Source organism: Lycium barbarum, chromosome 1 (genome assembly GCF_019175385.1).
Source record: "Lycium barbarum isolate Lr01 chromosome 1, ASM1917538v2, whole genome shotgun sequence".
Classification (NCBI taxonomy): Eukaryota; Viridiplantae; Streptophyta; class Magnoliopsida; order Solanales; family Solanaceae; genus Lycium; species Lycium barbarum.
In genome coordinates this window covers 140962560-140979966 of record NC_083337.1, presented here as the reverse complement: position 1 = coordinate 140979966, position 17407 = coordinate 140962560, and the positions used below count along the sequence as shown (strand labels likewise).

Sequence of the window (17407 nt, the reverse complement as noted above, 5' to 3'; positions counted from 1 at the left end):
TGTAAATTGAATTGAAGGTACTGAATATAATTGATTACAAGCGGAATTTGATATGTTAAATGTAGATGATGTTCGTTGTCTGCTACGTACAATTCAAATCTATTTATTGACATTAATTAATAACTTGACTGGCTTTGGACGTGTCCAAAACTTATTTGTTTTCCTAACTTTTCTCTGACATTTTGCATGTTCCTGCTCATCATGACCTAGTATTATAGTTGTTGACCAGTGCCTTCAATTGCATGAGTTTTTTATCCTTTTTTTATTTATTGATATTTTGAATTTGATCAAATATGACAACTTTTTTCATGCCAGGTATTTGGGCTTTAATTGCTTCTTGAACGTAGCTTCTTGGCTTAATCCATGTCGAAAAGTGAATTTTTTTTTTTTGCGCGGATTAGCCTTCTTTTGGGGTGGTCTTTAAATTTTGTGCCTCATATTTATGATCTTTAAATTTTGCTTCTCATATTTGTGGTCTTTAAATTTTGCCCTTCGCTTGAAAAGGTGGGGCGAATACCTGAGGTTCTGGATTCGAACCCCACTCAGGCATAAAATAAAAAAATAATTTCTTAAGGCAAGGCTGGGGGTCATGTATGCCGGATCCGGCATACACTCTTTAAGGAAAAACTAAAGTTATGCCGGATCCGGCATAACTAAAAGTCTGCCCCATAAGGCAGAACTTTTCCTTAAGGCATAATTTAGTTATGCCTTATGGGGCAGACTTTTAGTTATGACATAACTAAAAGTATGTCTCGTAAGACGGAACTTTTCCTTAAGGCGTAACTAAAAGTTTGCCTTGAAAAGTGAAAAAACAAATATATGACTCAAGGTAAAGTCTGTCCTCTCCGGCAGACTTTTAGTTAAGCATAACTAAAAGTCTGTCAGAAGGGGCAGAGCGAAATTCAAACTCTACCTTGCGAATTTTTTTAAAATTTTTGACTGAGCAGGGGTTCGAACCCGGAATCCATGGGTTTTAAGCGAAGGACAAAACTTAAAGACCAGCAATTTAAGGGACAAAATTTAAAGACCACCCCAAAAGAAGGCCAACTCTGCGAATTGTCCAAGTGAAAATACATGCTCTCTTGATCGATTCAAATCTATTTCAGGCCCAGCCCATTGTAAAGACTAGTTCAAACCATAAAGAAAAGAAGAGGGAGCAAAACAAAATAACAAATAAACCAAAAACGAAACTTTTTTGTTACCAAACGCCACCTAAGTAATAGGGTAAGGAAACCATAATGCCTCTAAAATTGTTTGTATTCAAATAAATCGCCAACAATGATCCAATTGATTTTCACTAACTAGATTTACGAAGAGAAGATAGTCAATTTTACTACTATTAAGAAGCATGGGTTTGCACCCAGGATCGTCGTCCGTTTTTCATAAACAAAAAAAAAAAGTGTGGGCTTTAACTAAACATTAGCCAATATTTAAAAAAAAAAAGTGTGGTTCCCATATTAAACACCAATCAACCAATATTAAAAAAAAAAGTAAAAAAAGTGAAACTCACCATCTCTAAACTCACTGGGAAAAAAAAAGTAGATCCCATATTAACAAAATCAAACAATATAAAAAAAAAGTAAATCCCATATTAAAAAAATAAACAATGTAAAAAAAATGTGCAGACTTTGTATTCGTAGTAAACACTAATATAATAAAGTTTTAGATACGGAGCACAAACTACAATGTTATATTAATCGTGTTTTGAACATAGTATCCCATATTGACAAAATCAAGCAATATAAAAAAAAAGGTGAATCCCATATTAAAACAAAAAATGTCAAAAAAAAAAAAGTGGAGGCTTTGTATTCGTAGCAAACACTAATATAATAAAGTTTTAGATACGGAGCACAAACTACAATATTATATTAATCGTGTTTTGAACATAATATATATATATATATATATATATATAAAAATAGTGCAAACTAATAATGTCCAAAAGGGTGAGCCCCATACTAAACAACACCAAGCAATATAGAAAAAAATGTGTGGTCCCCATATTAAACACCAACTAACCAATATTAAAAAAAAAAGTAAAAAGGTGGAACCCACCATCTCCAAACTCACGGGAAAAAAAATGTGAACCTCATATTAACAAAATCAAGCAATATAAAAAAAAAAGTGAATCCCATATTAAAAAAAATAAACAATGTCAAAAAAAACATGCAGACTTTGTATTCGTAGCAAACACTAATATAATAAAGTTTTAGATACGGAGCATAAACTATAATGTTATATTAATCGTGTTTTAAACATAGTATCCCATATTCACAAAATCAAGCAATATAAAAAAAAAAAAAAAAAAAAAGTGAATCCCATATTAAAAAAACAAACAATGTCAAAAAAAAAGTGCAAACTTTGTATTCGTAGCAAACACTAATATAATAAAGTTTTAGATACGGAGCACAAACTACAATGTTATATTAATCGTGTTTTGAACATAGTATATATATATTATATGCATAAAAATAGTGCAAACTAATAATGTCCAAAAGGGTGGCCTCATACTAAACAACACCCAGCAATATAAAAAATTAATCGAATTAAAATTGAAAGTATCAACTGATGCTTAAATATTGCTATTGTTTTATTTCAAAGAGAGGAAAATACAAGTCTTCTCTTTAAAAAATATTAATAAATTTGCCGATTTTGTATTCGTAGCAAGCATTAATATAATGAAGTTTTATTAATGCTGCACAAACTACAATGTTATATTAATCGTGTTTTGAACATAATATATATATATATATATATATATATATAGATAAAATTACTATTTAAAGACAACTATATACACATAAATGCACTATAGTCTAAAGTGTTGGGCCCGTGCGCAGCACGGGATGGGCCGTTTAGTAAGTTAAAACCAATTAAATATTTAAAACAGAAGGACGACTTAGGGCTGATTTGGGCCAGTGACTTGCCTATTTACAGTGTTAAGGTTGGTAATCTGATACTGTTGGAGTTGGTTATTTCATTTGTAATTTAAGCCAAATATAGTTTAATGGAAGATCAAGATTACCCAGTGCTCAATACATCATACGCCAAGGGGCTTGGTATATTATGGATGGGTAGCTTTCCCTGTTTATAATCTGTGGCTCTATAACAGAATTGGATATTAATTGTTTCAAAATATTTGTTATTTTTTAAATCTACTCTTTTTAACTAGTTGAGTGTAAATTAAGTAAGACGCTTAAAGATAAATAAGCATAGCATAGGCAAATACTCTTATGATTAAGATTTAAAATTATTAAATATCTTTTTAATAAATGTAAAAACCTATGGAAATGTAAACATTTTGGCAATGCATTTGTTAATATAAAATAATGAAAATGAAATTGACATCGCCCTTGTACATAACTAATTAAAGAAATTTGAAGCAGACTCAAAAGGTTAATAGGAATATAAAATGACATCCGAAAGTATTTGACTAAGCTTATAAGCTGGTCAAATTGATTTAGAAGAACTATTTGGCTTATTGTGTTTAGTAAAAACTCAAAGTGATTATAAATCAAAATCAGTCAAAAGCTGGTCACCTCAATTTATGGTTTTTCAGCTTATGAGCACTTTTAATATTCTTATTTCAATTCACACTTTATGTTGCATGTATTCAGTAGGAACTTAAATAGTTTTGTTCTTAGATCAATTAAAGTAACACATTGGAATCATCTCCGCTTCTACATATAATTTCTAAAATTTTCAATTTCATATTATATTTTTTTTTTCTTATTTTAAACTCCAAATCGTGAACCAGTTATTTTCTTTTGTCTTTTTTCCCTAGATGTTCTTCACTCATCTAGCTTTAATTATTGTTGCTTCTCTTTTTACTCTTTGAATACGCTCTACTCTTATTTTTGGCGATTTACCTTTGTTTTTGTCCTTTTCATTTTAACTTCTCTACTTTTTTTTTCCGGATACCTTCCTATTTGACAGCCTAACATAAATACAGTAGACAAATTATTTTCTCACTTTAAACTTGTATTTTCATCAAAAATTGTAAGCTACGAATTTGATATCTCTTAAATTTTAAGTCCGAAATAGAGCTACACGATAAATTAAACAAAATTTTAGATAAAATAAATAAAATATTGATGAACTAAAAGTAGTTATATTCCATGACAAGAAATACTTTTATTGTCCCAAAAAATAATTTTACTTTTGATATGTAGAAACAATGTTAATTTCAAAAAAAATCTTTATCCTTAATGAAATTTTTATAGTCACACAAATATGTATAATATGTTTTAAATTACAAGTTTCAAGTGTTTTTCTTTCTTAAATCATGTGTCTAGTAAAATATGACACCACACAAATTGGGATGGAAATAATACCAAAAATTACGAATGTTCATTGTGTTGTAATTCTATAATCTAATTTGTCCTATAAATTTTAAAAAGTTACATTACAATTCAAACTTCAATATTATAGAAAAATAAGAAATTAATTTTTAATATTACAAGTTACATGTACAAAACTAAATTAATTTAGCTAATGAATCCAACATTTACCATAGGTATCAATGGAATTAATTTCGCCAAAGACCACAGGCATTATATATGCTAATATATAAAAGAAAACTTAATTTCTTTTTTTAAGCATAACTTTTTCAAGAGAACTACGACAAGGCTAGATAGCCACGTGGCTATGAAAGAAGAAGGTAAAATCAGTGGTTTAAAAGGCTGTCACGTGAAAGGGATGCATGATGACACAATAAGGGGTGGTGATGTATGATGAGATAAGCCAGGGACAATTTGGTCAACTCACTCAAATACCCATATTGCAGCGACAGTAAAATACCTTTTCAACCAACCAGATTGCTTCATTTTGACTGAAATGACCGGAACAGGGGCGGAGTAAGCACTTTGGCTGTGGGTTCGGCCGAACCCAGTAACTTTTATTCAAATCATATATTTGTATTAAAAAAATTTGTGAAATATGTACAAATTATTAATTAAGAACCTAATAACTTTAAAGAATTAGAATTCTGAATCCACAAGTTTCGAATCCTGACTCCGCCTATGAACCGAAATGCCAAGTAGGCACGTTGACGTCCTGTGTGCTTAGCCCCTTTATTAGATAGTAGAATTATAAGTATCAAACAAACATTTCTTTTGCTGAATCAAAAACAAAAGGCTAGAGTGTTTAAGGGTCTTTGCATCAAACTTCTAACGGTGCGTCATCAACTAAAAGTTACTTAAAGATGAGTTGAATTTAGGCCTTTTCCCAAAAGAAGTATTTTTAAATTTTTACGACACTGTTTTCAAGTCTTTTTTTGTTTTAAATGATACTTTTACAAATTAATTTTTCTTAACTCCTTTTTATTCACAATAACATACAACAACAACAATAACATGTGTCCACTAATATAATAATAGAAATGTGACGGTACGTGTAACACTATAATTAAGCATCCTTTTAATATATGTAAAAAAAAAAAAAGGTTTCTTTTTCTATGGTAAGTTTCGTACTTGATCATACGCCATCAAGCAGATTGAGAATTTGAAAATTTAAGAATTATAGATATCATTGATTATTTATATTATCGCATTCATAATTTAATATTTGTATATTTTAGTGAAGTAAATTTTTCAATATATATATACACACACAACATTTGAGACAAACCTTTTAAATTCAACCGAACTCGTAGCTCATATTATACATTCAACGAGTACATTTGCACCTATCATCAAGTAAATGGCTTTTTTTGTGTGGATTTCCCTTCACGCGTTGGTCTTTAACTTGTTCCCCTACTACTTATTTAATGAAAATATTCACGCCTGCTTCGCAAGACATAATTTTGTAACATTTTTATCTTCGGAAACTGAACTTTTGTCTCGCTGGGCATAAATTCTGTAGGAATTCAGTTATGCGACATTTTTGTACTTATGTGGAGTGTTGAAAATTTTGCCTTGTCCGACATAATTTGTGTGAATGTTATGATATATGAACGTGAAACGGTTCAAGAATCAGTGTTTTTTAAATAAGGGCTAAAATCACTTGTTTTGGCTTTTTTACCCCATATTGTAGGGTGGATCTCGAAAGATATGAAAGATCTCCCTCCCATATCTTCGGATACAACCCATAAGGGTTTGCCCGTTCTTTGTACATAAACCCTTGTGAGGGTTTCACGCAGTTTCAGCAGTGCTTTCGCTTCCAGAACAAATATGTCGAAATTAAACGTAAACTATGTCTTGCTAAATCTAAATTATATCGCGCAAAAAAAGTTGAAGGGCAAAAATTAAAGACCACAAATTTGAGGAGCCAAAATTAAATATCACCCCGAAATAGGGACATTTGTGCGAATGATCCAGTAAATAGTGAAGCAGCCCATGAAAGTCAAGTCATGCACGCTAGCTAGGACTCTCATGGAAAAAGCAAAATATGAAATTTATGGAGTATTCAGAAAAGGCAACCCATTATGTAAAATGGGTTGGGCTTTGATGGCTCAGCAATTCCAGTACTATTTCCTTGTCTAGCCGAAGTAATATATTTATTTCATTTATTTTTGAAATCCGTAAGCCAATCAAGAAAGTTGGTAGTACTATTAACTTTTAGACTCAAATTCATTGAATTCAAACTATATATCGTCTCTGCTATTTATTGAAAGCAGTGAGCCTATTGATTATGTCTGATGAACTCTAAACTTCTCTCAAGATCTGCTTCAATCTCTCCCATGTCTGTCTTCTCACAGGTACGACTATATAGCATTATATTGACTATCTTTTGGATTCTTTCAAACCATCAATTTCTTCATTTATCTGTCCTTTTTGTTCTTGTTTATCGTTCCATTTAACTACTATTTTCCTTAATCTGAATAAGTCATTGTTATGTTGGCTGTCTGGGAATTTCAGATTGCAGCCCAAGGTCTTGAGAATTAACAATTGGGATTTTATTTGGTTGGCTTGAAGTCGGATTTCGTCTGCACTAACAAGAATCAGTCAGGTAAATTAGTTTTACTGCCTTTGTTTCTGAGCTAGTTTATATGATTTTGTATTGCTGTTTCTGAAATTCTTTTTTTTTTTTTTTGGTAACAAATGTAAATATTACCATTAACATCAAAAACATTACACCTAAAGAGCACCTAATCCTATTATCCACCTTCCAGGAAGGGTATTAATAGCACTAAGCCTCCAACAAACCATCTAATTACAAGAAAACTTTTGAATCAATGTCCTGCAGCTTCTAGCCTTTCTTGAATACCTCACTGTATCTAGTCTAGTTATAAAATCCTGTTTTATTTGTGTGATCACTGCTGCTGTATTCGCAGGTGTTCCCCTATAGAGTTTCCAGTTCCTAGCCTGCCATATATTATATAGCATAGCACCCCAAAGTGCTGCTATAACTTCCTTGTAGAATTGCCTCCATCTTTTCCTACTGATCCTTTCTATTACCTGTTTTGCATCTCCAACTGGCAATTGCACTCCAGTCCATTGTTTCATAGCATCAAATATTTGTTTAGTCCACCTACATTCAGCAAATATATGCATTTGTGTCTCTCTGGCCTGTTCATCACATAGACAACAGTCTAAATTGTTTACTGGAATTTGCAACCTTTGCAGCCTCACTTTTGTTAATAATCTCCCTTTAACAGCAAGCCAAGCAATAAATCTATGCTTTGGTTGTAAGATTTTGCTCCAAATCAGCTCAGCCCCTCTCCATCTTCTCTGATCTCCCAACATTTGTGTATAGCTTGCTGCTATAGAGTAGTTCCCATTTGATTTAAGTCTATATATCCCTTGCTGTGAGTACCAGTTCTTCATGTCCATTTTTAGAGCATTTAATTTTCTCCAATACCAACTACTGTCCTGTGGAGGTAGATGATCCCATATATTATCATTATGCCACATATACACACCATGTACCCATCTGACCCAGAGTAAGTCCTTTTTACTTGCCAATTGCCATAGGAGCTTACCTACTGATGCAATATTCCACAACTGGCAGCCTTTTATGTTAAGTCCTCCAACTTTCTTTGTCACGCACACACTTTCCCAAGCCACAAGTGCTATCTTCCTTTTTTCCTCTGTAGTGCCCCACAAATACTCTCTGCACTTTTTGTCCACTTCTTTGTCACACTTTGGGGTAGAATAAGTACTGATCCCCAAAAACTATGAATTGAGAACAACACTGATATAATAATTTGCAGTCTACCTGCATAGGATAATTGCTTTGAATATACCTGAGTGATTTTGTGTGTGATTTTCTCTGTAAGTTGGTGGCACTCCATTTTGCTCCACTTTTTTGACGAGAGTGGAAGACCAAGATATCTTATAGGAAGAGAGCCAAGAGTGAATCCTGTTGCCTGCAACAATTGAGCTTTAGTATTGTCATCCACCCCAGCCAAGAATATACTGGATTTTTCCATGTTTGCCACTAAACCTGTGACCTTGCTGAAATGCGTCAAAGCTTCCATTACTCTAGTTACAGATTGCATGTTTCCCTTACAGAATATCATCAAGTCATCCGCAAAAATTAAGTGGGTTAATTGGACATGTTTACACATAGGGTGGTATTTGAAGTCTGGTAACCAGCTCATGCATTTCAAGGTTCTGGATAGGTATTCCATCACCATGACAAAAATGAGAGGAGACATGGGGTCACCCTGTCTTAATCCTCTTTTCCCTGCAAAAAATCCATGACCCTCTCCATTTACTCTTACTGTAAACATTGGTGAGGAAATACAATTCATCACTAACTCAATAAATCTCCTTGGAAACCCATACCCATTCAAAGCCTCCTCCACAAATTCCCAGCTTACCATATCGTAAGCCTTCCTCAAGTCTATTTTCATCAAGCATCTAGGTGTTGTCTGCCTATTATAATGCCTCAGCAAATCGTGACATATCAGAACATTATGCAACATAGATCTGTAAACATTGGGTTTCTGAAATTCTTATTTTGGTGAAACATGAGGTGCATATTAATTTGATCATTTATTCAAAAGAACTACCTTTCTTTCACTAGCATCTTAAAACCCACTCTGTAAATTTTATTTCCGCCATTGAGGACTTCCAACTTTACTAGGCTTCAAGCAAAACATTATAAAATTCCACCTAAGCTTAAAAAAAAAAAAAAAAAAAAAAAAAACTAAAATCTAAATTTATCCTTAAAACATTATATTGTAGTTAATGGTGCATATTGCTGTAGTAGGAGAGAACTGTGTGCATTTTATAATTCTTCCAAGCCTTTTAGATAATTTCCTTAAATTTGTCCGTCTTAGCAATACGAATTAAATAACGGATTGCATTACTTGTATAAAAAGATTTTGTCTAAATCAGTATACATTTTTAAAATGACAAGAAATTAGTTTGGCCCATTCTTACCAACCTAATAATGCATAGGACGGCTAATAGTAATGTTATGTAACACGTAGAACCCCCTCCATAGCTGAAAGACAAAAAAGGGAATAGTTTTTGTTTGTGTAAGAAAAAAATGCTTAGAGCCCGTTTGAATTGGCTTATAAGTTGCTTATAAGCTGTTTTTAGTTTTTTGAGTGTTTGGCTGGCCAACTTAAAGTCATTTTGTGCTTAAAATAAGCTCAAAAAAATAATTGGGCCCATTTGACTTAGCTTATCTAAAGCAGCTTATAAGCTGAAAACAACTTATAAGCCAAAAAAAATAAGTTAGACTACCCCAACTTATTTGTTTTTAGCTTATAAGCTGTAAGCTGCAAACAGCTTATAGGCATAAACCCATCCAAACAGGCTCTTAGTCCGAATCTAACTGGTAGATTTCATTGTGTTTAAATATTATGTGTTAGAATTTAAATAATAATAATAATAATAATATTGACAATGATTATAATAATAATATTTTTTGTACTTTTGGCAATAAAATCAAGCTATTATTATTTGTAGGAGAAATTAAAAATGTAAAAGGGCCAAATATACCCCTGTACTATGAGAAAAGGGTCAAATATACCCCTCGTTATACTTTGGATCCAAATATATCCCTGTCGTTATACTTTGGATTCAAATATACTCCTGTCGTTATACTATTGGCTCAAATATACCCCTGTACTATGAGAAAGGTTCAAACATACCCCTTCTCCGTTAAGAGTGTCCAAGGTGGACATCTAATCCTGCGTGGCACTGACATTTGATGAGGTGGATGCCACAATGCCCTTAACCCAATTTAACCCTCCTCTCGAGGGGTGTACAAAGTAAACCGACAAACCGCACCAAACCGTTAATCCGAATCAAACCGAGAAAAAAATCCGACTAGTGGTTTGGTTTGATTTGATTTGGTGTTGGAAAAAAAAACAGATCATAATTGGTTTGGTTTGGTTTTAACTAAAAAAAGTCAAACCGAACCAAACCAACCCGACATTACATGTATATAAAATTTTAAAATATTTTATACATAAAAGATTTACTTATAATGTAATTTATTAATATCTCTTAAGTTTTTTCATAATTTTTGTCTTTTAACATATTATTTCAAGTAATTTGGACTTAAAATTTTGATTGTTCCAATAAGATTTATAGCTCATCGATGTTAGTAACTCAAAGAAAGTCAAAACCAAATCAATATTAATGCTAACAAAAGTAATTCAATCCTAACACTGGGGATGATAATAATTTTGGATATATATATCTATTCTTTAGTTTTGCATTGTTAATTTAGATAATGAAATGACATAACTTAATTTCTTTTTTATTTATCCTGTAATTAATACTTACTAGCCGTACTTATTTTAGCATGATTTAGTATTTTTATATGATGATCATTTTCATTATGCCTTATTAATTAGCTAAATTTATTTTATGCTATTTCATTAGCTTTTTTGTTGAATATTTCATTACAATGCCATCACACATTTGTTATTTTCTTAAGAAACACCTTAATTATATAGTTGTATATTACAAGGACTAAAGAAATATTTGAAGTAAAAGTTACATTTTGTATGAAGTTTTTTGGAAAAAAAAAACCGAAAAAACCGAAAAAAACCAAGGTCGGAAAACCCGAATTTGATTGGTTTGGTTTGGTTTGGTTTGTCGATTTAAAAACCCGACACAATTGGTTTGGTTTGGTATTTGAAAAACCCGAACCAACCCGATCCATGTACACCCCTACTAGTCCTCTCTATTTCCTTCCCCTCACCACTGAAATTACTTACTGATGGTCAGATTCATAAGTTAAAGATGTATTCAATGTATTTTAACATGTTTCTGGGGATGGCTATGCTTTTCATTAGCAGCTGCAGCATGGCCTTTCTCATGAACTGTTTTAAAGAATATAGTAGCTTACAACAATATTACATTATTTGCAAGTTTGTGACTTCATAAGAGTTATTTTCGTCTAGCTTCATTTAATAGATCTGAAGCTCAATTATAAATAAGTTGACTGTTAAAGTCGACAATACTCGGTTTTGTAGCGTGATTACTTAAATATCAACACAATTTGTAGTTTAGTTTACAATGAAAATTATGTTATTGTGCTCAAATTGGGGTAGTTTCCTCCTAAGTTTTATGCTAATAATATGTTATTGTGCTCAAATTGGGGTAGTTTCCTCCTAAGTTTTATGCTAATAATGCCATTCTGCGAACTAGACACAACTTTCTTATTTTTCCTTGCATCTCGTCATGAAAGAAGTAATGAAAAGGAAATTTGGGATCAAAACGCGTTCCTTGTTGCCTGTAAGGCTTTCTAGAGTAGAGACTTAGCTCACGAGACTATCTGATCTACTGCAGCTTCTCAACAAAATCCTGTTGCCCTGCTCAAGAAAAAGAAAAAGAAGCAAGACAAACAAATGTCAGTTTGCAAAAACTCAATTTTAAGTAATTTTAGTGGCGAGGGAAAGGAAATAGAGAGGAGGGTTAAATTGGGTTAGGGGCGTTGAGGTGGCATGTCACGTGGCATCCACCTCATCAAATGTCAGTACCACGTAGGTTTAGATATCCACCTTGGACAATCTTAACGGAGAAGGGGTATATTTGAACCTTTCTCATAGTATAGGGGTACATTTGAGCCAATAGTATAATGGCAGGGGTATATTTGGACCCAAAGTATAATGAGGGGTATATTTGACCCTTTTCTCATTGTACAGGGGTATATTTGGCCCTTTTCCGAATTAAAATTAAGTATATTCTATAGAAGTTTCTAAGTTCTAGTGTAATGAAGTTCTTTAAATAAAAATGTAGCAAGGTCTTAGATTCTAAAGCCTATGGTTAGCTAAAAGCTATTGTAAGTAAGCAGCCTTTTTTTTTAATTTAAAGAAATAATGCAACCGAAAATCAACAACAGAACCAAATAAATAATTTACGTTTACTCTCCCTATGTACATTTTTTCCTCATCATGTCAATCCTCATAAAAATCAAGTTTAGAAGTATTCCTCTCACTTTCAAGTTCTTGATGAATCATGATGCACAAATCTTTGGAATATGCTAAAAAATGCATATCAGAAGAAAACAGAGTGGTTCTTCCTAAATGAAATCTTTAGCCTCTTTAAACTGATGTTTACATCCTGCAGAACCTATTTGATTTTAACTTCTTATCATTGCTCATAACCTCTAAGGTTCTAAGAAGTAATAAGTACTCTACAATTTAATATTGTCTCTGATACCACTAGAGTTCACTATTTCCAAAAGTGTCAGGTTTAATCCTTAGTGATACCGTTAACAGAAGCAAATTAGACAAGAATTTCATTAGGAAAAAAACATGCTTCAGCATATTATGATATGGTGCACGGAAACTATCGAAGAAGTTGATAAACGACTTGCAAAACATTGCGGTACTGGTATATCACATTATAGTGTGTCTATTATAACAAAATAGTATTTCGAGATGTGTCTGTTAAGCTCTAACATTAACTAGAATACATAACTAACCTGGATCTTTATTTGTCCTAACGAATTTGACATTTTGTAAAACCACCACCTGGTGTCAATAACAATATCTGGAATTGTTATTAGCAAAACAATCACAAACTACTTATATCAGATAGTAAAATTGAAGATTTCTATACAAGTGATATTAATCTTCCTCAGATAAGTACTTTTACCTTCCTTATCAATTTGAGAAAGTTATATGGCATCTGTCTCAGCTCGGGTTGTTTACCACACAATAACGCTGCACTTGGAGATACGGGTTTTTCCTTCATTCTCGTTTCTTATTTCATAATGTTGCAGATGGATATAGTCAAGGATTTAACCGCTGGTACTGTTGGAGGAGCAGCGCAATTGATAGTTGGCCATCCTTTTGATACAATCAAAGTCAAGCTCCAAAGCCAGCCTACTCCACTTGCAGGGCAACCTCCTAATTATGCAGGTGCAATAGATGCTGTAAGGAAAACAGTCGCTTCTGAAGGTCCAAGAGGTTTATACAAAGGCATGGGAGCTCCACTTGCCACTGTAGCAGCCTTCAACGCTTTACTTTTCACTGTTAGAGGTCAAACGGAGGCATTGTTAAGGTCTGAACCTGGAGCTCCTCTTACGGTCAAGCAGCAAATCCTTTGTGGGGCTGTTGCTGGAAATGCCGCATCATTTCTTGCCTGTCCGACTGAACTCATAAAATGCAGGTATGCTCGTTGATGCATCAAATTCAGAAATATAATACTCCCTCTATCCTAATGTGTTTAAGTTAATTTTCCAGATATTCTGAGTTAAATTGAACTAGATTAAATTATTTCTAAAATAAAATAGAGTTATTTAGAGACTATATGTTCTATAAGTTATAATTGACCTGATGTCAAGATGGTAAAATAATACACTATAATATGGAAAAAATATTTTGGTGCAGAGGGATTAGCATATGTCTTCTTACTTGAGATATTTGAGATAGCTCTGTAAACTAAGAGCTTATAATGGATGAGCCCATTATCCTTATGTTATGAACTTGCTTCTTTGTACAAGCAGAGGGGCAGAGAATTCTAGTTCTAGTTCTAGTTCTTCCTCTGCCTAATCTTTAGTACCGCTTGGAGATTGAATCTTTTCAAGTGTTTGTAAATTTTATCAGCCGCTTTAATATCAAGAGGCAAGTTAGACTCTTTTACTGTGTGCTTTTGATGGTATACTGTCCTGACACAACTTGTAAAAACAATTTTTATCATTCCATGTATTTTAGTAAATTAACTGTTGGATTCTCTAATTCTGAGTGCAGACTGCAAGCGCATAGCGCACTGGCAAGTGTGGGATCAGCTTCTGTGGCCATAAAGTATGCAGGGCCAATGGATGTTGCTAGACATGTTCTTCGTTCCGAAGGCGGTGTGAGGGGTCTCTTCAAGGGTTTGGGCCCCACCCTGGCGCGAGAAGTACCGGCAAATGCTGTTATGTTTGGCATATACGAAGCGTTAAAGCAGTACTTTGCAGGAGGCATGGATACTTCTGGGCTAGGACGGGGTTCTCTTATAGTAGCTGGAGGGTTGGCTGGTGGTTCAGCCTGGTTTGCAGTGTATCCAACAGATGTTGTTAAGAGTGTAATTCAGGTTGATGATTATAGAAACCCGAAATACTCTGGCTCTTTTGATGCTTTTAAAAAGATTTTGGCAGCAGAAGGTGTCAAAGGCTTTTACAAGGGGTTTGGACCTGCTATAGCGCGTAGCGTCCCAGCAAATGCTGCTTGCTTCTTGGCATATGAGATGATTAGGTCTAGTTTGGGTTAATTTCTCGAAGGTTTTGGCGAACTAATTAAAAATTTTCCCATTGGAATGATCTGTAGTTCCGAACTTCCAATTAATATTTCAGCAGGACAACCGGGCTTCAAAAATTTTATAGTACCGTTTTTTAGGATTAAGAAGAGAGAAAATTGTGTGAGCCAACCTCTGTTATCATACAAATATACAATAGGAATATATTGCCACAATATTTGCCAATTGTTTTAAATCTGCTCTGCTTTCATCTTCAGTGTTGATTCGTTTTTGACAATGTCAGATGGACTAAAATCAAGGAGATTGTAAATTTCATTCACAATGCTGTATCTTTCAATTCAAAATAATTGAAACGTGACATTTGGTCAAAAATAGTCAATTGCTCGTGAGTGTTCTTGAATATTGTTGCTCCTATTCTTCTTGGCTTCAATAATAGAGGTAAAGAGCATAAAAAGAAGGTGTAGTCATAGTGATAATAGGTCAGCCTAGAAACCTATTATGACGTGTAGAACTCAAAATTTCAAACTTAATATTTTGAAGGTCAGGCTAGCAAACAACTGAAGTTCAAAGTCTTAACGTCAATGACGGGCTCTTTTGGGTGGTCTTTAAATTTTGCTCTTTATATTTGCGGTCTTTAAATTTTGTCCCTCATATTTGTGGTCTTTAAATTTTGCCCTTAGCTTGGATACCTGAAGTTCTGGGTTCGAACCTTCGCTCAGACATAAAATAAAAAAATTTCGCAAGGCAAGCCTGGAGGGAGTGTATGCTGGATCCGGCATAAAGTCCTTAAAGAAAAACTAAAGTTATGCCGGAGGGGGCATAACTTTTCCTCAAGGCATAGTTTAGTTATGCCTTATGGGGCAAAACTTTTCCTTAAGGAACTATGCCTTATGGGGCAGACTTTTAATTAAGGCATAACCAAAAGTATGCCTCATAAGGCAGAACTTATCCTTAAGGCAAACTTTTAGTTATGCCTTAAGGAAAAGTTCTGCCTTATGGGGCATATTTTTAGTTATATTTTATGGGGCACACTTTTAGTTATGAGCACGCTTTTAGTTAAGACATAACTAAAAGTATGCCCCATAAGGCGGAACTTTTCCTTAAGGCATAATTAAAAGTTTGCCTTGAAAAGTAAAAAAAAAAAAATGTCTCAATGCAAAGTTATGCCGGAGGGGGCATAACTTTTCCTCAAGGCATAGTTTAGTTATGCCTTATGGGGCAAAACTTTTCCTTAAGGAACTATGCCTTATGGGCAGACTTTTAATTAAGGCATAACCAAAAGTATGCCTCATAAGGCATAACTTTTTCTTAAGGCAAACTTTTAGTTATGCCTTAAGGAAAAGTTCCGCCTTATGGGCATACTTTTAGTTATATTTTATGGGGCACACTTTTAGTTAAGGCATAACTAAAAGTATGCCCCATAAGGCGAAACTTTTCCTTAAGGTATAATTAAAAGTTTGCCTTGAAAAATAAAAAATAAAAGATATATGTCTCAAGGCAAAGTCTGCCTCCTTGGCATAATTTTAGTTTTTCCTTAAAGATTGTATGCCGGATCCGGCATACACTCCCCCCAACCCTGCCTTGCGATTTGTTTTTTTTATTTTATGCCTGAGCGGGGGTTCGAACCCAGAACCTCAGATATCCAAGCGAAGGGCAAAACTTAAAAAATACAAATTTGAGGGGTAAAATTTAAAGACCACCCCAAAAGAAGGGCAATCCGTGCAAAAAAATGTCAATGACAAATGTAAGATTATTAACCAAGGAAACAGAATTAATTTGTTGTCAAATGGAAATTTTGTCGTCAAGCCTGTTATAGATAAGGTTTTCTTTTATCCTTGCTGCTGAAGAAAAAAAAAACACATGAAAACTGTTGCTGGTGTCTGTTACATTTTCAGTCTCTTGATTCAATTTGGATCTCATAAGGTATGTTTCTTGGAAGTCTGATAACATAATATAACTGATCAAGACAAAGGGGATGCAAGATTTGAACTTTATGGGTTCAGGTTCGGAATACTACCACATCCTATCAAATTCACTGGGCTCGTAATCTATTATTTGTACTTATTTAGTGAGTTTTAAACATATATACCGGTCAAAGCAAAAGTTACTGGGTTTAAATGAATTGACCCGTAGCCTATTTCACTAGATACACCCTCGATCAAGAACCTATACTGATAGACTATGTAATAGTCTATGTAAATATTGTAAATATTCTCTTCCTTATGTATAGTAATTAGGTCCTATAATTTAACCTAGTATCATTCTGATAGTGAGATACCTACTTTGTATGTAATGACTTTCATACATCAATACAAATCATGGATTGATTTCCTACATGGTATCAGACTAGGTTTCTCCTAAAAACCCTAGCTTCCTAAACCCTAGCCGTCCAACTCCCTCTTCTCTCCTAACCCTAGCCGTAGCCGCCACCCCTTCCTCCTCCCTCTTCTCTCTTCAATGGCTGACAATAAAAAATTTCATTCTGCTTTAACCGTCACGAATGTGAAATCTTTAATCCCAATCACTCTAGACATGGAAACCGGCCATTATCACGAATGGGCGACACTATTCAAAGTTCTAGCCCGCGTCCACTCCGTACTTGAACACATCATACCACCAACTGACACCACTGAACTCACCGCGTACAACGCAACAAAGGCGGCTAACCTTCCGCTCTGGAAACGGCTAGATGCGGTGGTCCTTCAATGGATATACGCCACCGTATCCCATGATATTCTTACCTCTATTCTCGTGGCGGATGATATTGCAGAGAAGGCTTGGAATCGAGTGCTCAACTTTTCCAAGATAACAAG

At 33.9% G+C, this 17407-nt stretch overlaps 1 protein-coding gene across 1 annotated transcript; it reads left to right on the top strand.

The window, feature by feature from the left end:
- Window positions 1–6452: 6452 nt before the first annotated feature.
- LOC132640507 (mitochondrial carnitine/acylcarnitine carrier-like protein) lies at window positions 6453–14829 on the top strand. The gene is made up of 4 exons (XM_060357117.1): window positions 6453–6697; window positions 6858–6948; window positions 13138–13526; window positions 14108–14829. The coding sequence occupies exons 3-4, from the start codon at window positions 13138–13140 to the stop codon at window positions 14607–14609; spliced, it is 891 nt and encodes a 296-aa protein (XP_060213100.1). The 5' UTR covers window positions 6453–6697; window positions 6858–6948; the 3' UTR covers window positions 14610–14829.
- The last annotated feature ends 2578 nt before the right edge of the window (window positions 14830–17407 follow it).

Bases quoted from the DNA above. Each gene is read 5' to 3' on its own strand.
- LOC132640507 (XM_060357117.1), top strand. From the start codon at position 13,138: ATGGATATAGTCAAGGATTTAACCGCTGGTACTGTTGGAGGAGCAGCG. The intron at 13,527-14,107 runs GTATGCTCGTTG...TTCTGAGTGCAG, and splicing joins ACTGAACTCATAAAATGCAG to ACTGCAAGCGCATAGCGCAC.